A 19,276-nucleotide genomic window follows, 5' to 3' on the forward strand; every position below is an offset into this window, starting at 1 on the left:
GATACACATTTTAACACATTAAATTAGCAAACTACTATGTAACATAAGATTTAAGTGGAGGTAATTGCAGTAGTTGAATGAACGTGAGATTTGGAAGATGTAATTCAAACTTTTGGCCACCAGATGGTAATATAGAGCTGTTGTTGAAAATCCCCACATGTTAGTGTAGACATGACCCAACTGTAATTTCTGGTCACTGCTAAATGAAATCTATTGAAGCCTGCTTAGAAAGGCTTTAATATGTGATTTTAAAAGGATCATGTAAACTAATAATAAAAACAGGATGACAAATGTGCAGAGGCCGAATAATAATTTAAAGGTGAACCCACCACTGACACATTGTGAGGCTGTGATGTATGTGCAGAGACAGCACTGCTGACCTTTTGGATACTAGCCTTTGGAACCAATAACTGGACATTTCCTCAGACTCAATCAAACACAGTATATAACACAAGTAAACAGAATCAGTGAAGCTATTTTTTTCACACTATTTGTGTACAAAGACTACAAAAACAATAGAAAGGCATGAAGTGTATTCAGCCTTTTTTGCTATGAATAAATTGTGTCGCTCAGTCAGTTAGTCAATAATTAATTATACATTTTGCTATTCGCTGTTTAATTTACATTGTAGGTGCAACACTTCTGACTCAATGGAAGAAATTACACATACATCATGTAAATCAATATTTCATGTGCACTGCTGTTGTATATTTGATAGGGCTGTTTGCTTTTGCATTGTGTAATGTGTAAAAGCTTTTCATGCAGTGTGTATGTAAAAAAATAAAGGGAGATTTTTGCCAAATGTACATTATTGTTCTGTCATTAAAGCATTTACAGGTCAAACTTACACCATGTTGCTTCTTCTGGAGCATTACAGAGCATTAAATTAAACATAAATAAGGAAAACTCTTCTGGAAATGACTCTATAACTATGAACATCACTTCACAAGTCCCTAACTGAAATATTATGAACATGTAGGTCATCTCTTTGACCAGTTTGCAGGTCTTTAAACCAAATCTACAGTATCTAGGACAGTGGTGATAACCCCCGTAGAACAATACCAATGATAGTTTTATGCAGGTTCATGCAAATTTCACGCGTCTACCATATAGAGTATAATCTGAGATAATCTCATCAGAAAAACAATAAACTCTGTGGTTCTCATACTCTATTTGAACTCTGAATTATTTTTTTTATGCAGGCATCTACAAATACACAATAAAAGGTGTACTGATGTCCAAAGTCCAGGATGTGGAGTGATGCAGGTGACGCATAAACTGCAAACATTTACAATAAAATCGCTTATAGACTATTACAAAGCCATTTAAAAGAGCATGTGGAAAGACCTGTTTCGGTTATGTAGGTGGCAGTCTTGATTCTCATGAACAGCAATAACACTATCAAGTGTATATTCCTGGTTTCTTGCACTGTAATTTAGACCCAGGTAATATCTTCTTTATAGATATGAATGCTGTACTTTTCCATGGATATAATAAATTAGCTCCAAATGATTACTGTAATAAGTTTGATATAGTTGGTAGATATTATCAACACAGGTTAGAAGAAAAGTATTCAACCTTTTTCTAGACTTTCAGAAAACGTCTTAAATGTTTAAAAATGACTATTCACAAGGTTAATAATGAACATTAACACTCAATATATGCCATGTTTGTATGTTAGTGTATGTATGAACATATAATGAACCATTGTAGTGAGCTTATGTGAGTGCATATACTCAACGCTGAATTAGTACCCCAAGGGGCCCCTGGGTACTGATGCTCATGTCCCCCAAAACAACTTTTATTTTATTCCAATTGGATAACGCTGCTGTCAGGTGGAAACCTTTTTTTTTTTTTTTTTTACACATATTTTGTTTTGGACAGTGTTTCTGACAGTGAGCTATAACGTAAAGAGGAGGAGTCAAGCCTTATGTTGAATTTTTGTGGAGCCCGACAAATTTAAAACACATTTTTTTCTCCCATCATTGATGGACCCTTTCTGCTCAAGGGTCCCTGGGCACTTGGCCACAGATGGTATATATAAGACCGATCTGCAGTATTATAGTTGTAGATACATGTTGTGTTCTTAGCATGAGTAATGTACTCAATACTTACGTAATGTACAGGTATTTGTATTATATTGGTTTGATAAGCAGTGTATGGACTTTAAGTAATGGCAAGGATTATCACTATGACACATTTTCAGTTAATTAAAAAATGAGACTAGAAAGAAAATAATGTATCTTTCAGCAAAATCTGAGCTAATCAATTGGAAGGAGACAGTATGTTTGGCCTGCAGGTGTCATGTTTGCTCATCTTTTGACTGGACTTTGTTTTGTCTGTTTGGATTAGTCCAGAGTCCAGTATTAACCTTTCTGCTCAAATGATATTTGCACCAAAATAAAAATAGGCCTGTTTTGACAGTTTTTCCCTGAATGCTGTAGATTTCAGCTGGAGGCACAGATGCAATTTATAACAACACAACAAAATCTCCTCCGCATAAGGATCGGACCCTGCTTCCTTTGATTTAATCACAGGGGATAACCCTTGTTCACCTCTCATAATTGAGCAGTCGTCCTGCATTAGCCTCACCCTTGTTGCTGAGGCAACTAGGCAACCTTAGAAAATGAAATAAAGGGGTCTGACCACCTCAGAGAACACAGGTCAGTCCATATTTTTACATCAGGGGGGTGAGCTCCACTTGGGAATTCACGTCAAGCTGAGTCCAGTCTTTTCCTGCTTTCAGACCCTCACCTCTTCACACATGATAGAACAGGAGTCGATGTGTTTCAGGGGGAGGATAGGGTAAAGAATGGAGCTTTATGTCTGTGGGTTTGGAAATAGGCTTATTTTATTTAAAAAAAAAAAAAAAAGCTTGAGTCAGGGTGTCTTTATGTGGCAAATTGTGCATGTAGAAGTAGCCTTATCCCTCATCCCTTTTTTCTCGTGTGTCCTTTAGGCAAGTTCATTCCATTTCAACTGAGGACATTATTTAATCATTCATTATTTTACTTTGTGTTGTGTACGACCACTATTTTAGAGAAATGATCTGCTTCATATAGAATCTACAATCATTTTATTATGTTGTTGTGACATGAGAATGTGTCACCGTTTTTTTTGTTTGTCTTTTTTAAAAATGTTAATAAAAGTACACTATCATTGAAATGAAAAGTAGCTTTTGCACCTGCACAAAAGCGGACAGGTGTTCCCACGTCAAGCTGTGAAACATAAGTAAAGAAAAACAGGATGTTAATCGGCTTTGATTTCAAAATAAAAGAGGGAGTCGCGGTCGCGAAAATCATTCAATGAACATGTTTGCAAATAAGATGTTTTATTTTGAAGCTCATATCCGGAATTGATACCGAGGTAAACTTGAAACATCAGCTCGCAGAGGTGGCACATCTCAAATTTTAATTTCAGATACAGATAAGCTTTATTTCCAAAGCAATATAGGTGATTAAGCTACTTACATTGACTGATCATTAGAAATCGATACGCAATATGCAAATAAAAATCAACAAACATCTCTCTCTCTATCTGTGTCAAATTCATATTCAAATTAAAATGTGCTTCATAGGCCATAGCATAGCAATATTATTACCAAAGCATCATGAATCAATGAAACAATAAAGGACTGAAACATTAAGATTATACATAAGCCTATTAATTATATGGTATACTGTATGTCTCTCTCTCTCTCTCTCTCTCTCTCTCTCTCTCTCTCTCTCTCTCTCTCTCTCTGGAAAGGACACAGGATGACAACTTGCAGAGTTGGACTCGCAGCGCATTGGATAAGGAAGGACTCGCAGATGCAGCCGTGCGTTAAGAGGAGGAGGACAAGAGTCGCGGTAGAGCTTGGGTGTAGGAGGTGGTGATCCAGTTTACACTTTAACAACATCTCACTGCGAAGTCAGGGGGAAAAAAACAACCGAGGAGTTGATCAGACGGCATCCAGCGTTTTCCTCACCTGAAGTGTCCCTTACCTTACCTGGACCGGAGAGCGTCTCTGCTGGGAGACTGGAAGAAAAAGCACTTGACAGACTTGAGCTTTTTTTCTTTTTTTTTTTTGCCTGAGGCCAAACAGTTGATATATATATAAAGCTGGGTGAAGGACACTGACACGCTGAGAAGTGGAAACTGTGTCTGCATGTGAAGCATGGAGGTCTATACTACTTCGAGGAAACTTGCTTTGCTCTCCTTCACCTTTCTTTTGGGGCTCTCAGGTCAGTAAAGAGCTTCTTTTTAAACAATTGATGTTTTGAATAGTATGTTTCAGTAGTTTTAGTGTCAGTTATGTTTTCATTGAGCAAATAAAAAAAAAAACACTTAATAGCCTTACTTTATATTTCAGATGTGTTTTAAAATGAGCAAAAAATGGATTTAAAATTGGATTAATGTGTCCCAAGGTGACATTCAGACACTCATTTTCAGTAAATCACTGCAATAGTCTCTCATGTCATGTTAAAGTACATATTTTGCCCATGTTAAGCACACTTTTCAAAATATCTCCACACATTCCATTCTTTAATATGTTATGTGTATTTCTTGGATGATTGGTACTGACCTCAGTCATCATAACCTCATAAATTAACAAGGAAATGACAGAGATGGTGCGAGGAACCATATCTGCTCCTGGGGGGGGGGGGGGGGGGGGGGGGGGGTTCTCTCTATCTCTCTCTCCTTGTATGTGTGCCACAGGATGAGGGGATGGATTTAAAAAGCTTGAAACACCTGTTTGTTTTTCACAGGATTTGAAACAAGTGTGTTACACATGATTATGTCTTCCAGGGAAGAATAATCCCTTTATAGCTGCTGCAACATTGGCTCAGCCGTCACTCTCTCTAGCAATGTATTAAACTCCTACTTTCACTGATAGCTGTACAGTACATGCAGCCTACTTTTACCCCCCCCCCCCCCCTCACTGCCATCTTTTCGATTTAGAAATTGGGGCATGGTACAGCTGCGCGAGTATTTTGCAAATGTTTTAAGGAATGAGAAGTTCTAAATAATTAATTCAGGTAAAAATTTGAACAGCGTTATGAAGAGGGGAGCATCATTTTCTACTTAAGAAATATGTGTGATTGATGATATTTCTGAGGATAGGTTTCCACTGTTTTCTTGAGTCCTTCATATCAAGAAACCAGCTTCTGATTCAGCTGAAATTCATCCTCCTTAAATAGCACCGAGGGTCTGCTTTGTGTTCATACTTGGTTATGAACTCTAAAATCATTATTTTATTATCTTATCTCAACTCTCAGCATCAACAGAAGCTACATTTTTTTGTAGATGGCAGATTTTAATGCCTCTTAACATTCTGTTTCCGCCCAAACCGCCCTACTCTCGTATTGGAATAACAAGAGATATCCATTTAAGTTATGGGAGCTCCATCTGCTTCAGGTGAGTGCGTATTAGTTCCAAGAGACAAAGCTGGTGACTTTCATTCCGCCTGTGAGACATGAAAGCAAGCAGAGCCTCACATTTTGCCTGAATATGCTCTTGGCTGCCCAAAGCCTGTGTGTGCTTTTCAACGCTGTTGCCAAAACAATCACATGCGCTGACACAGGCAATCTCAGGCCTGCTTGTTACGCCCCTCAGGGAGAGGTATAACCTGAAAAATGCTACCGTTTCACCACCCCCAGACCCCTATGATGACATTATGGGTTAAGACACCTTTGAGGAATTTCAAGGCGTCATTTCCAATGTCTCCCAGGGACTAATCTGGAGTTTTAACAGCAGGCTGTGATTCAGTGTCACAGTGCACAACGTGGACAATACAACCACGGTAGTCGACCCTGACCTCGGCGTTTGACTCACCATCAATCGCCCCGCAGGTGTGTCCTGAAAACACACCGAGCGGTCAAGACACAGAGAGGAAATGTTCATGAATAGGAGCTCGCAGCAAACAGGAAAAGCCGAGCGCTCCTTGAGTCCCTGATGTAGCCGAGTGTGTTCGAGCAGGAAGGGAGCAAAAACGTCCGCAGACAAACAAGATAAAGACCTCATTTGGTGTTTGAGTCAAAAGATCTGAGCAATAAGGATTTAAAGCTCAGCTGGATTTTGAGTGTTAGACTTCTTTGTCTGCGTACTCTGTAGTTGACAGAGAGTTTAGACATCTGGAAGGTCATCCCTTCTTATCTGTAGTAGACCTGCAATCTAATTATCGATTATGATGATACATTTAGTAGGGAACTATATTGATTGATCATTTAGGTTAGTTTTAAGAGGGAAATGCCAAAGATTACATCATTCTAGGTTTTCAAATGGGAGAATTTGAAGCCTTTCTTTGTCTTATTTTATAGCATATTGAATATTTGGAAGTTTTGTTGTGTTGGTTGGAAAAAACAGACAAGACAATGTAATGATGCCACCTTATGCTCTAGAAATAGTGACAGGTAACTGTTTATTGATGTTTTACAGATCAGACAATTAATCATCAGATGAATCAACTATAAAAAAAATAATCATTAGTTGCAGCCTTTATAATGTATAGTGTATTTTACTCAGATAAACCTGGGATAATACTGTAATTTACACTTGGACATACACTTCCTTTATAAAAAATCAAGACTTGAAACATTATGTTCAGGTCAAAAACTTAAAATACACAAAATGCTGTGAGGTCACATCTGGTTGTACAAATGTAAGTTTACAGATGTTTCTGATCACTGAGGCTGAACATCATTCTTATTTTTTACTTAATTGAATTTGGCACTTAACTTCTTCTTCTTTGCTCTTTCACTCAGCAGTTGCAATTTTCTTCTTGTTAAATGTTCCTGTGTTATCGTTCACGGTGCTTCTCAATCACGTGAACTCATTAAGACTCAGTCTCAGTATAAAGTCGTGTTCCAATCGGCTAATTTGATTACATAAGCCTAGGTTCAATAGGCGGTGTGCCTAATTATGAACTGTATTCTAATTACTTAAGTTAATTTGCCCCCTTGCTATTTGTTTAAAGTAACAACCCCCCACACCCCCCCTCTCAATTCTCAGGAATCACATTCAGGGACTATTTAATGCTCTCTTTGGTATTATTCCACTCTTGCCAGTCAATGTGAGTAAGATGCCCTTGTCCTCTATATTTAGGGATTTATTGTTAGAACTGTCTGGTTGAATATCTGGACAGTCTGGTAGAAATACACAAATATTGAGTCACTGGACTACTTGAAGCAGTATGATACATTACTGTAAGTTCTGCTGACTCAAATTGATAAAAATTGAACTTCTACGCGGTCCAGTCTCAGTGTGGTGTGTGTGTGTTTGTCTGGACAATAATGGAATGGTATGCGTGACTGAATTGATGCTCGGTCCCTCCAGAGTGGAAATCTGGACACAACCAATTTGTACTATTTTTAAATGTTCCCACTAAACCAACACAAGTGTGCAATAAAAAGCTTTTATAGTCATGGCATTAGTAGTGTGTGTGTCTGTGTGTGTGTGTGTGTTTGTGTGTGTGAGAAGTGAATACATTTACATGAGCGCATGCGGTAATCTTTAAGCGAAGGCGTTCCTTATCAAAGGCCAGTTGTTGGTGACACGGCGATGTATAAGCTCTGCCTTATCTCCCAGAAAAAAAAAAAACGTTGTACAATTACTCTTCTATTCTGGACACGCCATCTGGCAAAAGATCTTCATTTATTTTCCAGGTGGGTCTCACAATGGACTTTACTTATTTAACAAGGTCAATCCATACAAGCTTCAAAGGCTCTGTTGGGATCGGGGGGTTGTGCATGGGGGGATAGGGGAGCAAAGCTGCGCTGCCACTGCTGATTTTCTGTGGCTACTCTCAGTGATTTAGAGTAGTGAGTGAGTGGGTCGCAGGCATTATTTTTAGCTCCATGTATTATAACAACACAGGGCCACTTATAGAGCACTGATCCTACCCCCATTGTAACATAACATGTATTAAAGCTTGGCACACTGGCATACTCTACGTATGACAACATTGGTTTGTTTCCTGTCCCACTCCCCTATTGTTACCCTGACAACACGTCATCCTAAAATATATTTTATGTCCCCTAAGTCTTGCTAAGGAAAGGACATGGAATACAGTTTGTCCAACTTACAACTCTGGCCTTATCTCTAATTGCCTATTTCTTAGAATAATACCAAATGGATGTGCGGCAAAGCCCCTTTCCACTTTGAGCCAGGATTACAGCAGTTTGAAGCCCGCAGTCCTCATGTATGTGTCCCCAGCAACTGGTGCAATTTTGATTTGAGGAAGGAGATTGAGGGATTTATCGCTACATACGTAATGACACAGAAATACAACAGTGCACTTTTTTTCCTTCCCGGCGAGGCAGTTTTTTGCTGTTCAATTGTCAGTCTATGCAAGCGTGCCAGCGCCTCTTGTAATCCTATATGTATTTACACCCACCGGCGCTCTGTACAAGGCCCTGGAGGACAAGAACCTGAGGGGAGATTAACGCAGGTTCAACCTCAAAGTGATGGGGGAGAGACATTTTTCCTTATTGAAAAATCTAACCAGTGCTTCTAAATTTTCATTTTTTTTCTCTCTCTCCTGTCAAACCTCCACATTTTGCCAATATATTATTGGCCTCTAATCATATACCAATTATAGCCATTAATCCTCAGGGGTCCAAGTCTTTTCATCAGCTCTATACACACGTGTACAACACACCGACACTTCAATCTTACTATGGGTCTAAAAATACTGCAATTAAGCCCGGGGTCATGTAAACACCTTAATCTAATTATATTACCTTAATTAAAGTCACATTCAAAGGATTAATGCTGTGATTAAACATTGTGGAGCACTGCAGTATTAGCTGCATTTTTTAAAAGGCTGATTTGACCTCTAAAGACCATGTTCATCTTAACCATCAGAGGTTTGACAAGTTACAACTCCTGCCCCACATTCACTCACTCACTACTTTTTTTTTTTAGTATACAAACATTCATATTTTTAGACTCTACGCTGGATGAATTGTGGGAAAGCAGTTAGAGTAGTCGTGTATACATGTCATGTGCTGTGCTTGTTGCTTGCTTGTAAATGATTAAAAATGGGAATTCCTCTCACAGTGAAAGTGAGAACAGCTGATTGCAGGTAAACACACAGACAGAGACAGTACACACAGTGAGTGTGGATGCGTTGATTGGCTTTCCTTAGCTTTTCTGTGACGTCTCATCTCCATCCATGGATCCAGAAGGAAGAAGGCCTCCTCACAGGGGTCATGAGAAAGGCACTGGGCGACTTTCCCAACGCTGGGCTCTGGCCTGGGGACTCTCTTAAAGGCACACATGCTTCCGTACTTCGTCTTCCTCTTCCTTCTGTGTCTCTTTCTGTCCCCTCGCTGTCATCCTCTCTCTCTTGAAAAGGAAGAGGTCAACTTCAGCCTGCATACATGAGCAGAGTGGCTGTATAATGGTGTTGATAATTTTTTTTTCCTTTTGTATGATTGATGCCAGTATATTCAGACAGAAATCTCTTGTGGACAGTAAAACATGCTTTTGTGTATTGTTTTGCATATGGGCTACATAAACACAGTTATTCCCAGCTGATGTCTGCCTCTGGCATTTTACTGACAATAATAGTTTCCCTCGACGGGGCTTTCTGTTTTTATTCTGAAGAATGTAAATAAACAGAAGACATATAGTATATTTATGGAAATATTCTCATCATTTCTGTAGGGTTTGGCTCCAGGTCAGGATAATGGCATGTGCTGCTGAATTGCATACACAATACAAGACTGCAGTGTCAGCCTCATACCCAGCTCCTAATTTATGGTTGCCTGTGACACGACTGTAGCCAGGCTTTGACAGTATACACTGGCTAATGACTATTTACAGCCAAGGAAGCAACAGGGGGCTTATCAGGTGGCTCATGAGGCCAGTCTGACTGCTTTTGCTTTGCTGGGTATTCTCCTTCTTCTCTCAACCTCACACCAGACTGCTGATGTCACAAACCTTTTTCTCTGTCTGCCTCTGGACTGGCTGAGAATAGCAGTAACCTCTACTGATAACTAATAAATCACTGATATAGTGCTCAGCACAGGTGTTACTACACTGAACTCCATCAATTTTACACATAAAGGGTCATCCGAATGATAACTCTGATGATGTCATCGGGGTCAGCTATATTTACTGTATCTGAGATTACGGAATTTGGCCCATATCTTTCTTTTTTAAGTATAGTTTGAAAGATGTGGGTATTTACAAGGCAAGGAGGGACTATTGATGAAGATGCTATGATTGTGTTTTTGGAGCCTGACCCATACTAAGTTAAAAGTCAAGATATCTCAACATCTGCTGCTTCAGTTTTGACCCATCATTTGTGATCTGTCACAAGTCACAACAGTTTAAGGTTAAAGCTCTTTATAAAAAAAAGTTTGCAATATATGCATATATGGCCCTAATACGCCATCATAGTTACTACTTTTTAAGGATATTAAAAAAAACTAAAGCAAAATCTTAATTCTCAAGCTTTTCTCAGGAATGTTTGATGTCCTCTTCATAAGTTTACCTACATACACACTACACTGAAATGACTCAATGAATGTGGAGGTTTTTTTTTTCATTTACATTACTTTAGTAGAGATGTTTGAGCAAAGCAGCTTATATTTGCTCCTCTTCATTATGCCACTCGAGCCGAAACTGTGCTCCTTAAAACAGGTAACTTAAAAATTAGCTTCAGGGTCCATGTTATAAAATAAAACATTTTTATATTACAAAACTCTCTCTCTATATATATATAACTTATTTCTGCAGCCTCAGGAAAACAAGAAGAGGTAGAATACTGCCATCTAATTCCAAAATGTCAACCTTTGAAATAACGAAGGATATTGTTTTCAAGCCACAACAGACCACAGTCACCAAAACCAGTATTACAAGAGCTCTGATATCACTAAAAGCTACCAGGTTGTCTTTCCCTCTGGTTAGCCCAGACGATGCCACTGCTGTGGGCAAACTCAGCTTGGCTTCCATTTCCTCTGACAGATGTTACAACCAGAAGTCAACAACTGCTACCACATATCCTTTTGACCTGTCCATCAAAAAAAAAAAAGAAGTTAATAAAGCTGTAGACAGAAGGGAATTGAGGGCATGGGCTTAGATAAGATAGTCTGTGTTAAATTATTCTTACTTGAGGTACTTAGGTGGGGGGGGGGGATAGGGAATAGAGCCCTGATGCACTTATGACTTCAAGGACATTGACATAATCCCGGTTTTCTTCTTGAAGTGTTTGGGACAGCGTACTCACACCATGCCGATCAAATATCCATTTGTGAGCCGTTGTATATTGTTTCTGTTCCATTTCCTCCTCCTTTGTGTCTTTCCTGTTCTAGCTACCTATCTAACCATATATTTTAAACTGTAGAGAATAGACCACTTCATTTGACCTTTTGTGCCTGACACCTATTTATATCTTCATCCAGTGCAGTTACAGTAATAACTTTATTGCCATTGTCCATCACTGAAAGCAACTTTGAAAGCTTACATTATGTTCCCTTCCTGCTCTTATATGGTTGAATAGAGGTGCAGAAAAGTGATTTGTGATATTTGGCATGCAGTGGATATTTGTTATATATCTGGTATTTTCAGTAGCATTGTACGTGTATATCCCTTTAAATGTATGTTCACATGTTTTAAAGACTACAAATTTAATACAAAGATTTTACACACACACACACACACACACACACACACACACACACACACACACACACACGCTACAGGCTCAGCACTGCAGAGAGACGCTATTTGAAAAGCCATATTGATTTTTTTCCCCTAATTTTATGCAGAGTTTGGTTTGGATCAGTGGTTGTGTGTCAGTATCTTATCGCTTAATCTTCACACCGCTAATTCTTTCCCAACTAAGCAACCTGCTGCTGTGATGAATTACTGCAAAACAAATATAGAACGTGTTCAATCAGTCACCTGTCATAAGACTGACTTAGATAGATCCTCATCCTCAACATCTCATGTCTTCATCAGTGTAGTTACTATGACAATTTAAACAATTGCCTCATTCACTAATTACATGGGCTGGTCTCTGATATGATGCAAGCCATATATAATTACATTTTATAAAAAGAAATGTAATCATGTCTTTCAATATTAGTAGAGCTGGTATTTTGAAGTTAAGAAGGTGAGTTTCAAGTTTTCAAGTTTATTTTATAAATCTGCCTCTACCAGCAGAAGTTGAGGTACTTATTTGTGGAATGGAATGTATCCATATTCTACTGTAAGGGCTTAATTTAAAGTATCCATCATAGCTTATCATATTAATAAAATAGTCGTTTTATATTGCTTGTGATGCGTCACAATGATCACAACTTGTAGTAATTATAGTGTATCAGGTTACTTGCATGCACACATAAATCTGTACGTGGGCATCCAAAGAGATAAGTCGTTCTTTTTTTTTACATAGACACTTAGACACCTGTGTGCACGGAAGAAATAAAAATGACATTAGGAAAAGTATAATTACAGCGGCCCAATGAAACCCAGATGGAGTAATTGTGTATGAGGTGACACTGGCAGCAGGCAGCTATGTGGAAAAAGTCATTATAGTCACACTATTAAGCCGAGGCCTGTAGGGCATCAGAGCCGTATTGGTGTTCTCACTGAGGCAGAACGAGGGAAGAAGTGCTGTTGGGAAGACAGTAGGAGGCACAAGTAAAGTCTGTGGCTGGCTCTCAGCTACTTCAGACACTGCTAGAGGAGAAAAAAAAGTCCTTTCATGAATACTCTGACAGTGCTAAATATCATACGTCTACATGATGGACAGCTTTTCTTAATCCTCTCTCATCTAGTTAGTGATTTCCTAGATATTCCCAGAATTCCACGCATCAACTCCCAGGATATGTTTGTGAACTTCTTGCGATTCATGCGACCAGCTTGATGCCATGTTTAATGTGTGACTGCTGACTGAACAAGAGAGAGAGCTTCTGGTGAGGCTGTAGGTCTTATGCATTCACACATGATGGTGCTTTCTGTCAGTTTAATGGCATGTTCCTCAGGCACACATCTATGCTTGTTGTTGTACTTTCTTAAATCGTGAACTGTGTTGAAAGTGGGAGGGAAGGTGCATTAACCCATAGAGCTCAACTAATGCAATTTGCATCCAAAATGTAGTCATCGCACCGATGTGGAGCACATATCAAATAAAATGGCACAACTTGAGCTTTTTAAATGATGTTAGTTGCTCTTTAATGCAACGAGGTGTTGGCGAGGGAAATTAGTTTGAATTTACATGAAACTTAATTTGCATCCATCACTCTTATTTGAATTACTTATGAACTCATTACATCGATATGGAACACATATAAGACGGAAAGGAAAGCAGGGCTTTTAAATGATGCTACTCACATATCGTACATACCAAAGTAATTGTGTTATGGAGACAGATCAAACGTCTACAAAGCAATGTCTTTACTAATTTCTTTACCTGTTTTCACATTCCTGCTTCTCACTTAATAGGTCCCAAAGTTGTTTCTCTGTGTGTGACAATTCTCAAATAATCCGGTTTTGAAAATAACAGCAAATTTCTGCATTTTCTCCAATATAGGGATGATATTACATACCATGTGGCCAGAAGACCTGTACAGGTCACATTACTAGCCACATATTTTTTCAAATTGCTAAGTCATAGAGTATCATATCATCATGGTTGTGATAGTGCCAAAATCTCCCCAATACAATTATGAAACCATTTCTCTACTGCCAGCATTGTATGGTGAGATACATGCAAAAAACACAACAATTTCATAACACTCAATCTTTATTTTACTTTAATATTTAAAAAAAAAAAAAGCTTATAAAAAAATCTGTATGTGCCATCATATCAAATGACGGAACATCTGGATAGCCCGGTCTGTTCTGAAGCATGTGTGTATAATGACCGAGATAAGAGCTTTAAAGTAAAGACGGTGAAATTACCCTGAAAATAGCCCAGGGCTCACAGGGTTAAGGGGGGATGTCAGTATAATGATTAAGCAGTACAGTCCAATTTGGTGTCAGGGATTACTGAGATTTGCCCTCCCACTCAGAAAAGGCCAAAGGCATCCAGATCAAGGAGTAGTCAAATTCACATCTATTTTTTGGGGGGGTTTCAAGCGTAAAGATCACACTCAAACTACACTTTTTTTTGTAAAATACACTTTTAGAAAGAATCTATCAGGTCTAAGGAAACGTTTTAGGTGAAGTCAGACACATTTTTTTAGTTCCACATTTTTTTGGAAATACCCTCATTTGCATTCTTGCCGAGAGTTAGATGAGAAGATCGATATCGCTCATTAGCTCGATGCTAATTATGAAGCCACAGCTGGGATAGCTTGACTTAGCCTCAAGACTGGAAGCAGGGGATGACAGCTATTACTGTTCTGTCCAAAGGTTAAAAAAAAAAATGTATGTCAGCACCGTTGATATGTACGAAAAGTGTAAAAACTGACAAATTGATGACAGGTGTGTGTAATGTACAAATGCAGTCTTCCAGTTCAGTGATGCAATCCAAGCACCCTCTAATACAGGTACACTGCAGATTAGAGAAAGCATGTTACAATAGATATATACTGTATTTCAATGTTGAGGCACCAGCCAAAAGCTATTGTGAAACATGGAGCATAAAACACTGGATTGTCATTTATTTAAAGACACTCACAGATTTGTGCTTAAATCTCTTAATCCCCATTTGTAACAAATCTACCCCTCCTGCACAAGGACGACTGTTTCCCCTCGGGAGACAGACTTGTAGTGGAACTATATTCTGGTTTGTTCTTTTACGTCACCGAATTTCTAGAGCACACTAGCCTTGAAAGAGAAGACAGGTGGCTTAATTGGTCATGAGTAAAGCTCTACTGACAATATTTTCCAGCACACTTTATGATTATAGAATGACTCCCCTCACCCTGAGTGCTCAGTCTGTGTGCCATGCGTTGTTAAGTGAAGGAAATAGAGCTGCTTCCATTAGCTCTGTCATTGTGCCCCTACGCAAACAGAGGTGTCATTCACCATCTGTTTCATTTATCATTCAAACCGGAATGATAAGTGATTTGCGGCATTGATCCAGACGATTTTAAAAGCACCATTTTGAAGTAGTTAGTCCAAGGTGAAGTACTTCTGCAAGAGAAGCACAGAGTCAGACTGACACGCCACAAACTGCAGCTGATCTCAGCATCTCCAGAGCGTTGGCTCACCTACGTGATATGAGATATGGATGCATTGGGAGCCTTTCATGAAGGACTAGGCTAAGCCAGGGTTTCCTGCAGTCTCAATCTTTAAAGTTCTATGCCTACCAGGAAGGAAAAGTAGCCGCTCTATCGATCACATTATTTCAAAAGCTTGTGTCTGTGATGTTCCAGAGGGCAAGACCTCCTGTCATCTCAGCACTCACTGCATTAAATGTTTGCTCCTGCACCCCAAGCCTATTAATAACACCCCATTAATAACATTTCATATCAATGTTTATTGACAGGCTAAATGATCCGTTCAGAATATACTCTTCTTCTTTTCCACACAAACATCTCCATCTGTCTTTTATCAACATTATTACATCCCTACCTCCCCCTCCTCTTTCTCCTTGCCCTCTTCTTTTTCTCTTCATCTTGTCATCTAACCATCCTCCTCCTCTTCCTCCTCCTCCTCCTCTTTTCCTTCATCCCATCCCTCCAGAGGGCTGCAGCTCCAGCATCTCATCAGCATCAGTGTCTCGGGTCAGCTGAGAGGGTTAGAGTAAAAGAGGGGCTTTACACCGGTGTGTGTGTGTGTGTGTGTGTGTGTGTGTGTGTGTGTGTGTGTGTGTGTGTGTGTGTGTGTGTGTGTGTGTGTGTGTGTGTATTGATATGGCAACTTGTGTCTTCAGTCCCTCATCCTCCCCTTCACTTTGTGTTTCATGTGTTTTTGAGGATGCATTTGTGTGTTGGTGTACATTTCATTTCACACACGTGTATATGAGTGTGTGTGTGTGTGTGTGCGTGCGTGTGTGTGTGCGCGCTCAGTTCTTCATCTTCCTTCCTCAGCCCCAGGCTTTTATGTGTTTACTCTTCATTCTTTCAAATCATTTCTCCCTCCATCTTTCCCTCCATCCTTCTCCCTCTTCATAGGTCCTTTCCTCCCTGGGTGGTGTATGTAATTATAAGCTCTTATCTATTTTTCTGTCACACACAACTACACTCCGGAGAGAGCTCAGTTGATGTCATTATCTCTGATAATGGCTCAGAGGTGCAGTCCCCTCAGCTTCACCACGCTCCACCATATACAGTATAATTGCTATTTATTGAAAATATCTCTCCCACATTGCCGCCCTCCCCGGTGCTGTCTTTTTTGGCTAATGCACCCTCTCGCACAGACAGTCATAAGAGTGGATGTGTTGTAATATGCTGCTAATATGTTCCTTTTTTTTCAATATACAGAGAAGAAGGGTGGAGGGGGGGGGTATCTCCGCCAACAGTCATAATTGGATTTCTCTTTTTTCATTATCAGTCCAAGTGACAACAGCCCTCAGAGAAAAGATGTTTTCCATCATCAGATTAAGTGCTTTTAACAAATACTCACACAAACACGTACAGTAATTTCAGCAGCCTTTTTTTTTATAAGTGTGCACAAATACAGAATGTCCTTGCGGTGACACTAAAATCCCCTCTCCAGGCATCAGTGTCCACTGCTCATGTCCAGTTGTCCCTCACATACATCTATTGTTAATTGTGAAACTCTCCAAGGATCTGTGGCCCACCGCAGGGCTCCATCACAGTTTCCTTGCAGAGAGCGTCTGACGTCAGCTCTACTTTCTGATCCTCCAGCCATGAACAATGCCATATAAACTTATGTGTAACTACGAGACAGGAAAGTGCACGACATGCTGCTGCTACAGGAAATACTAACTTTGACAGAATGCTATGTGCCGAGTTGATTGCCGGCCTCCTTAATGTCTCCGTCTCCTTTGCCGTGTCCCCTCCTGCCAGCAACGACACACACACACAAAAAAATCACATTACTCCTCCTTCATTCATCTCTCTTCTGATGTGTCTGTGCAGCAGCACCGCCGTCCACGTGCTCTGAGGCACAGTACAGTACAGCAGAGGCACAGAAAGCCCCTATAATCTCCCCTTGCATATGTGTTTGAAGAGGTAGAAGTCTCTCAACTGAATGCTTAAACAGGATCTATCAGGATTAAGTCCGCGGTTTTGAGGCAGTTTAGCTTATTGCTGACTCTGTTTCAGAAGTGGGAGTTCGGAATAATGTTCGTCACTTGAAGCACAAAGCGACAGATTTCTCTCATGTCTCAGGCAGAGTGCGGCTGAGACGCTCTTTGACCTTTTTTTGTGTGCGTGTGGTTTTTTTAAAATCGCGACAGAAAGTGGCAACGGAAAGAAAACCTTTTAGTTGAGTATCATCATCGATGTTTGGAGCATTCATTAGTGACTGATCATTACGTTCACCGATTTCCTAAGGCCAGCCATCCGTGAGAGCCCATTAACCCCAGACATTAACAGTAATTAGGCAAAGTAAGTGCTCCCTTTTTTTTTTTTTTTTTTTTTGTGCTGTTATTTTCACATTGCAGATTGTTTATGTGGATGTATGCTTGACATCCTGAAGGCAATTGGCAATCTACATTAGGTAAGCAATTGACCGTTTGCTCCTCTATCTCTGTATTCCCAAGAAACTTTCATTCCTGTTTGCTGTGATGCTCAGACTCAAAAGAGGGGGGAAAAAAGATGAGGCATCTGTATCTGTTTGTGTCAGGGCTGGGGGGCAAGGCCACACTCGCATCCATATATACATATATATATATACTGATACTGTACATGCATGCACACAAAAGCCTTATTAAATGTCTTCATCACACTGTCATATGAAATGAAAATCCTCATTTATATACAACATGTTTTTTGTCCCTCGTGGAGGCCCTGCACCACGGTTCCTTCACTCTCCCTTACGCTTGCCGTACACCCCCATACTGCTTCCACGACACTCCACGATGGGAACACTTTAATCATGATGGCAGATCCATGTATCCCCACCCCCTCTATCCTCATGCACACACACACACACACACATACAGACACTCACTCACTCATTTTACCACACATCCCATGGGAGCAACGAAAGGCAAGCCTCGTCTGATCCGTAATCGCTCTCTCGAGTTTCCTCCTCCCCCCCCGTCCCTCCTCGCCACCCCGCGCCTCCTCAGCGATCACAATCATCAGGAAAATAACTTTAAAGATCCCGTTTAATAACGGCGTCGGCACGCACGCGGGAAACCACAGAGGGATGCTAGTTTGTGTCTCATCTCCCCTCCTGACACTACCTGTCAGCGAGCAAGACATCACACGGCGAGGCGCAGGAGAAACGATCAGAACTCCCCTTAGCCACAGAAACTTGTCGCTCATCTGTCTTTTACCTCCTCCCCATGTTAAAAATAGACCCGAGCTGTCAAGTGCCAACCACTTTTTTTTCTTTTCTTCTTTCTTTCTTTCTTTCTTTTTTTTTACTCACTTTTTTCAGCTATTCATACTGTAATTCGCTGGCTGCAGCAGTTTCTTGGTCATTGCGCACCACATTACAGAACCCTGCACAGCTCATCAATATCAACTGTTTTTTCTCCCTTTGTCTCTGCATGTCAGTCACCGCTAATGTGTGGACTGGTTAAGGACGAAAAAAGTGCTTTAAATATGAAGTAAGTCACAATTATAAAAGCAGCAGTTAAGTGTCAGCTTTAAGCTTAGTCTTTAAGGCAACAGGAGGCGGCTAGAAAAAGCTTCAGGGAAGTCAGTGAGTGCTCTGGTCCTTCAGGGAAAGTTGTGGAGCTGATTTTATAACCTGTTCTACACATTTCCCAGAGCTGGAACTGATGGTGCTGACTAGAGCTGCAACAATTAGTCGATCAGCATCTATCATGATAAATGGATAATCATCATTTATCATTTTTCAATCAAAATACATGAAACAACATAGTTCCAGGTTCTAAAATGAGCTGCTCCTTGATGTCCTTATCTTACATTATAGTGAATAGAATATCTAGACATTTGATCAGGGGTGTCAAACATACGGCCCACACTCAAGAACCGGCCCATCCAAGGGTCCAATCTGGCCAACTGGATAACTTTACAAAGTATGAAAATTGACATCATACAGTATGTTGAAATTGCTCATTTGTCATAAGACATATCAGGCTGTTGGTCTAATATTTGGTATAATATATGCATATCATATATTATTTATAGGTTATTATGCAATGGTTTTACTGGTCCAGCCCACTTGAGATCAAACTGGGTTGTATGTGGACCTTGAACTGAATTGAGTTTAACACCCCTGCATTTGA

General features: G+C 39.9%; 1 protein-coding gene across 1 annotated transcript in view; it reads left to right on the forward strand.

The window, feature by feature from the left end:
- Nucleotides 1-3,804: 3,804 nt before the first annotated feature.
- esama (endothelial cell adhesion molecule a) overlaps nt 3,805-19,276 on the forward strand; it is a 56,119-nt gene continuing 40,647 nt past the window's right edge. Inside the window, exon 1 of the mRNA XM_062433007.1 lies at nt 3,805-4,223. Coding sequence (XP_062288991.1) covers nt 4,157-4,223 — 67 coding nt within the window. The 5' untranslated portion in view covers nt 3,805-4,156. The remainder of the gene's footprint in view (nt 4,224-19,276) is intronic.

This window comes from Scomber scombrus, chromosome 14 (assembly GCF_963691925.1).
Source record: "Scomber scombrus chromosome 14, fScoSco1.1, whole genome shotgun sequence".
Lineage (NCBI taxonomy): Eukaryota > Metazoa > Chordata > Actinopteri > Scombriformes > Scombridae > Scomber > Scomber scombrus.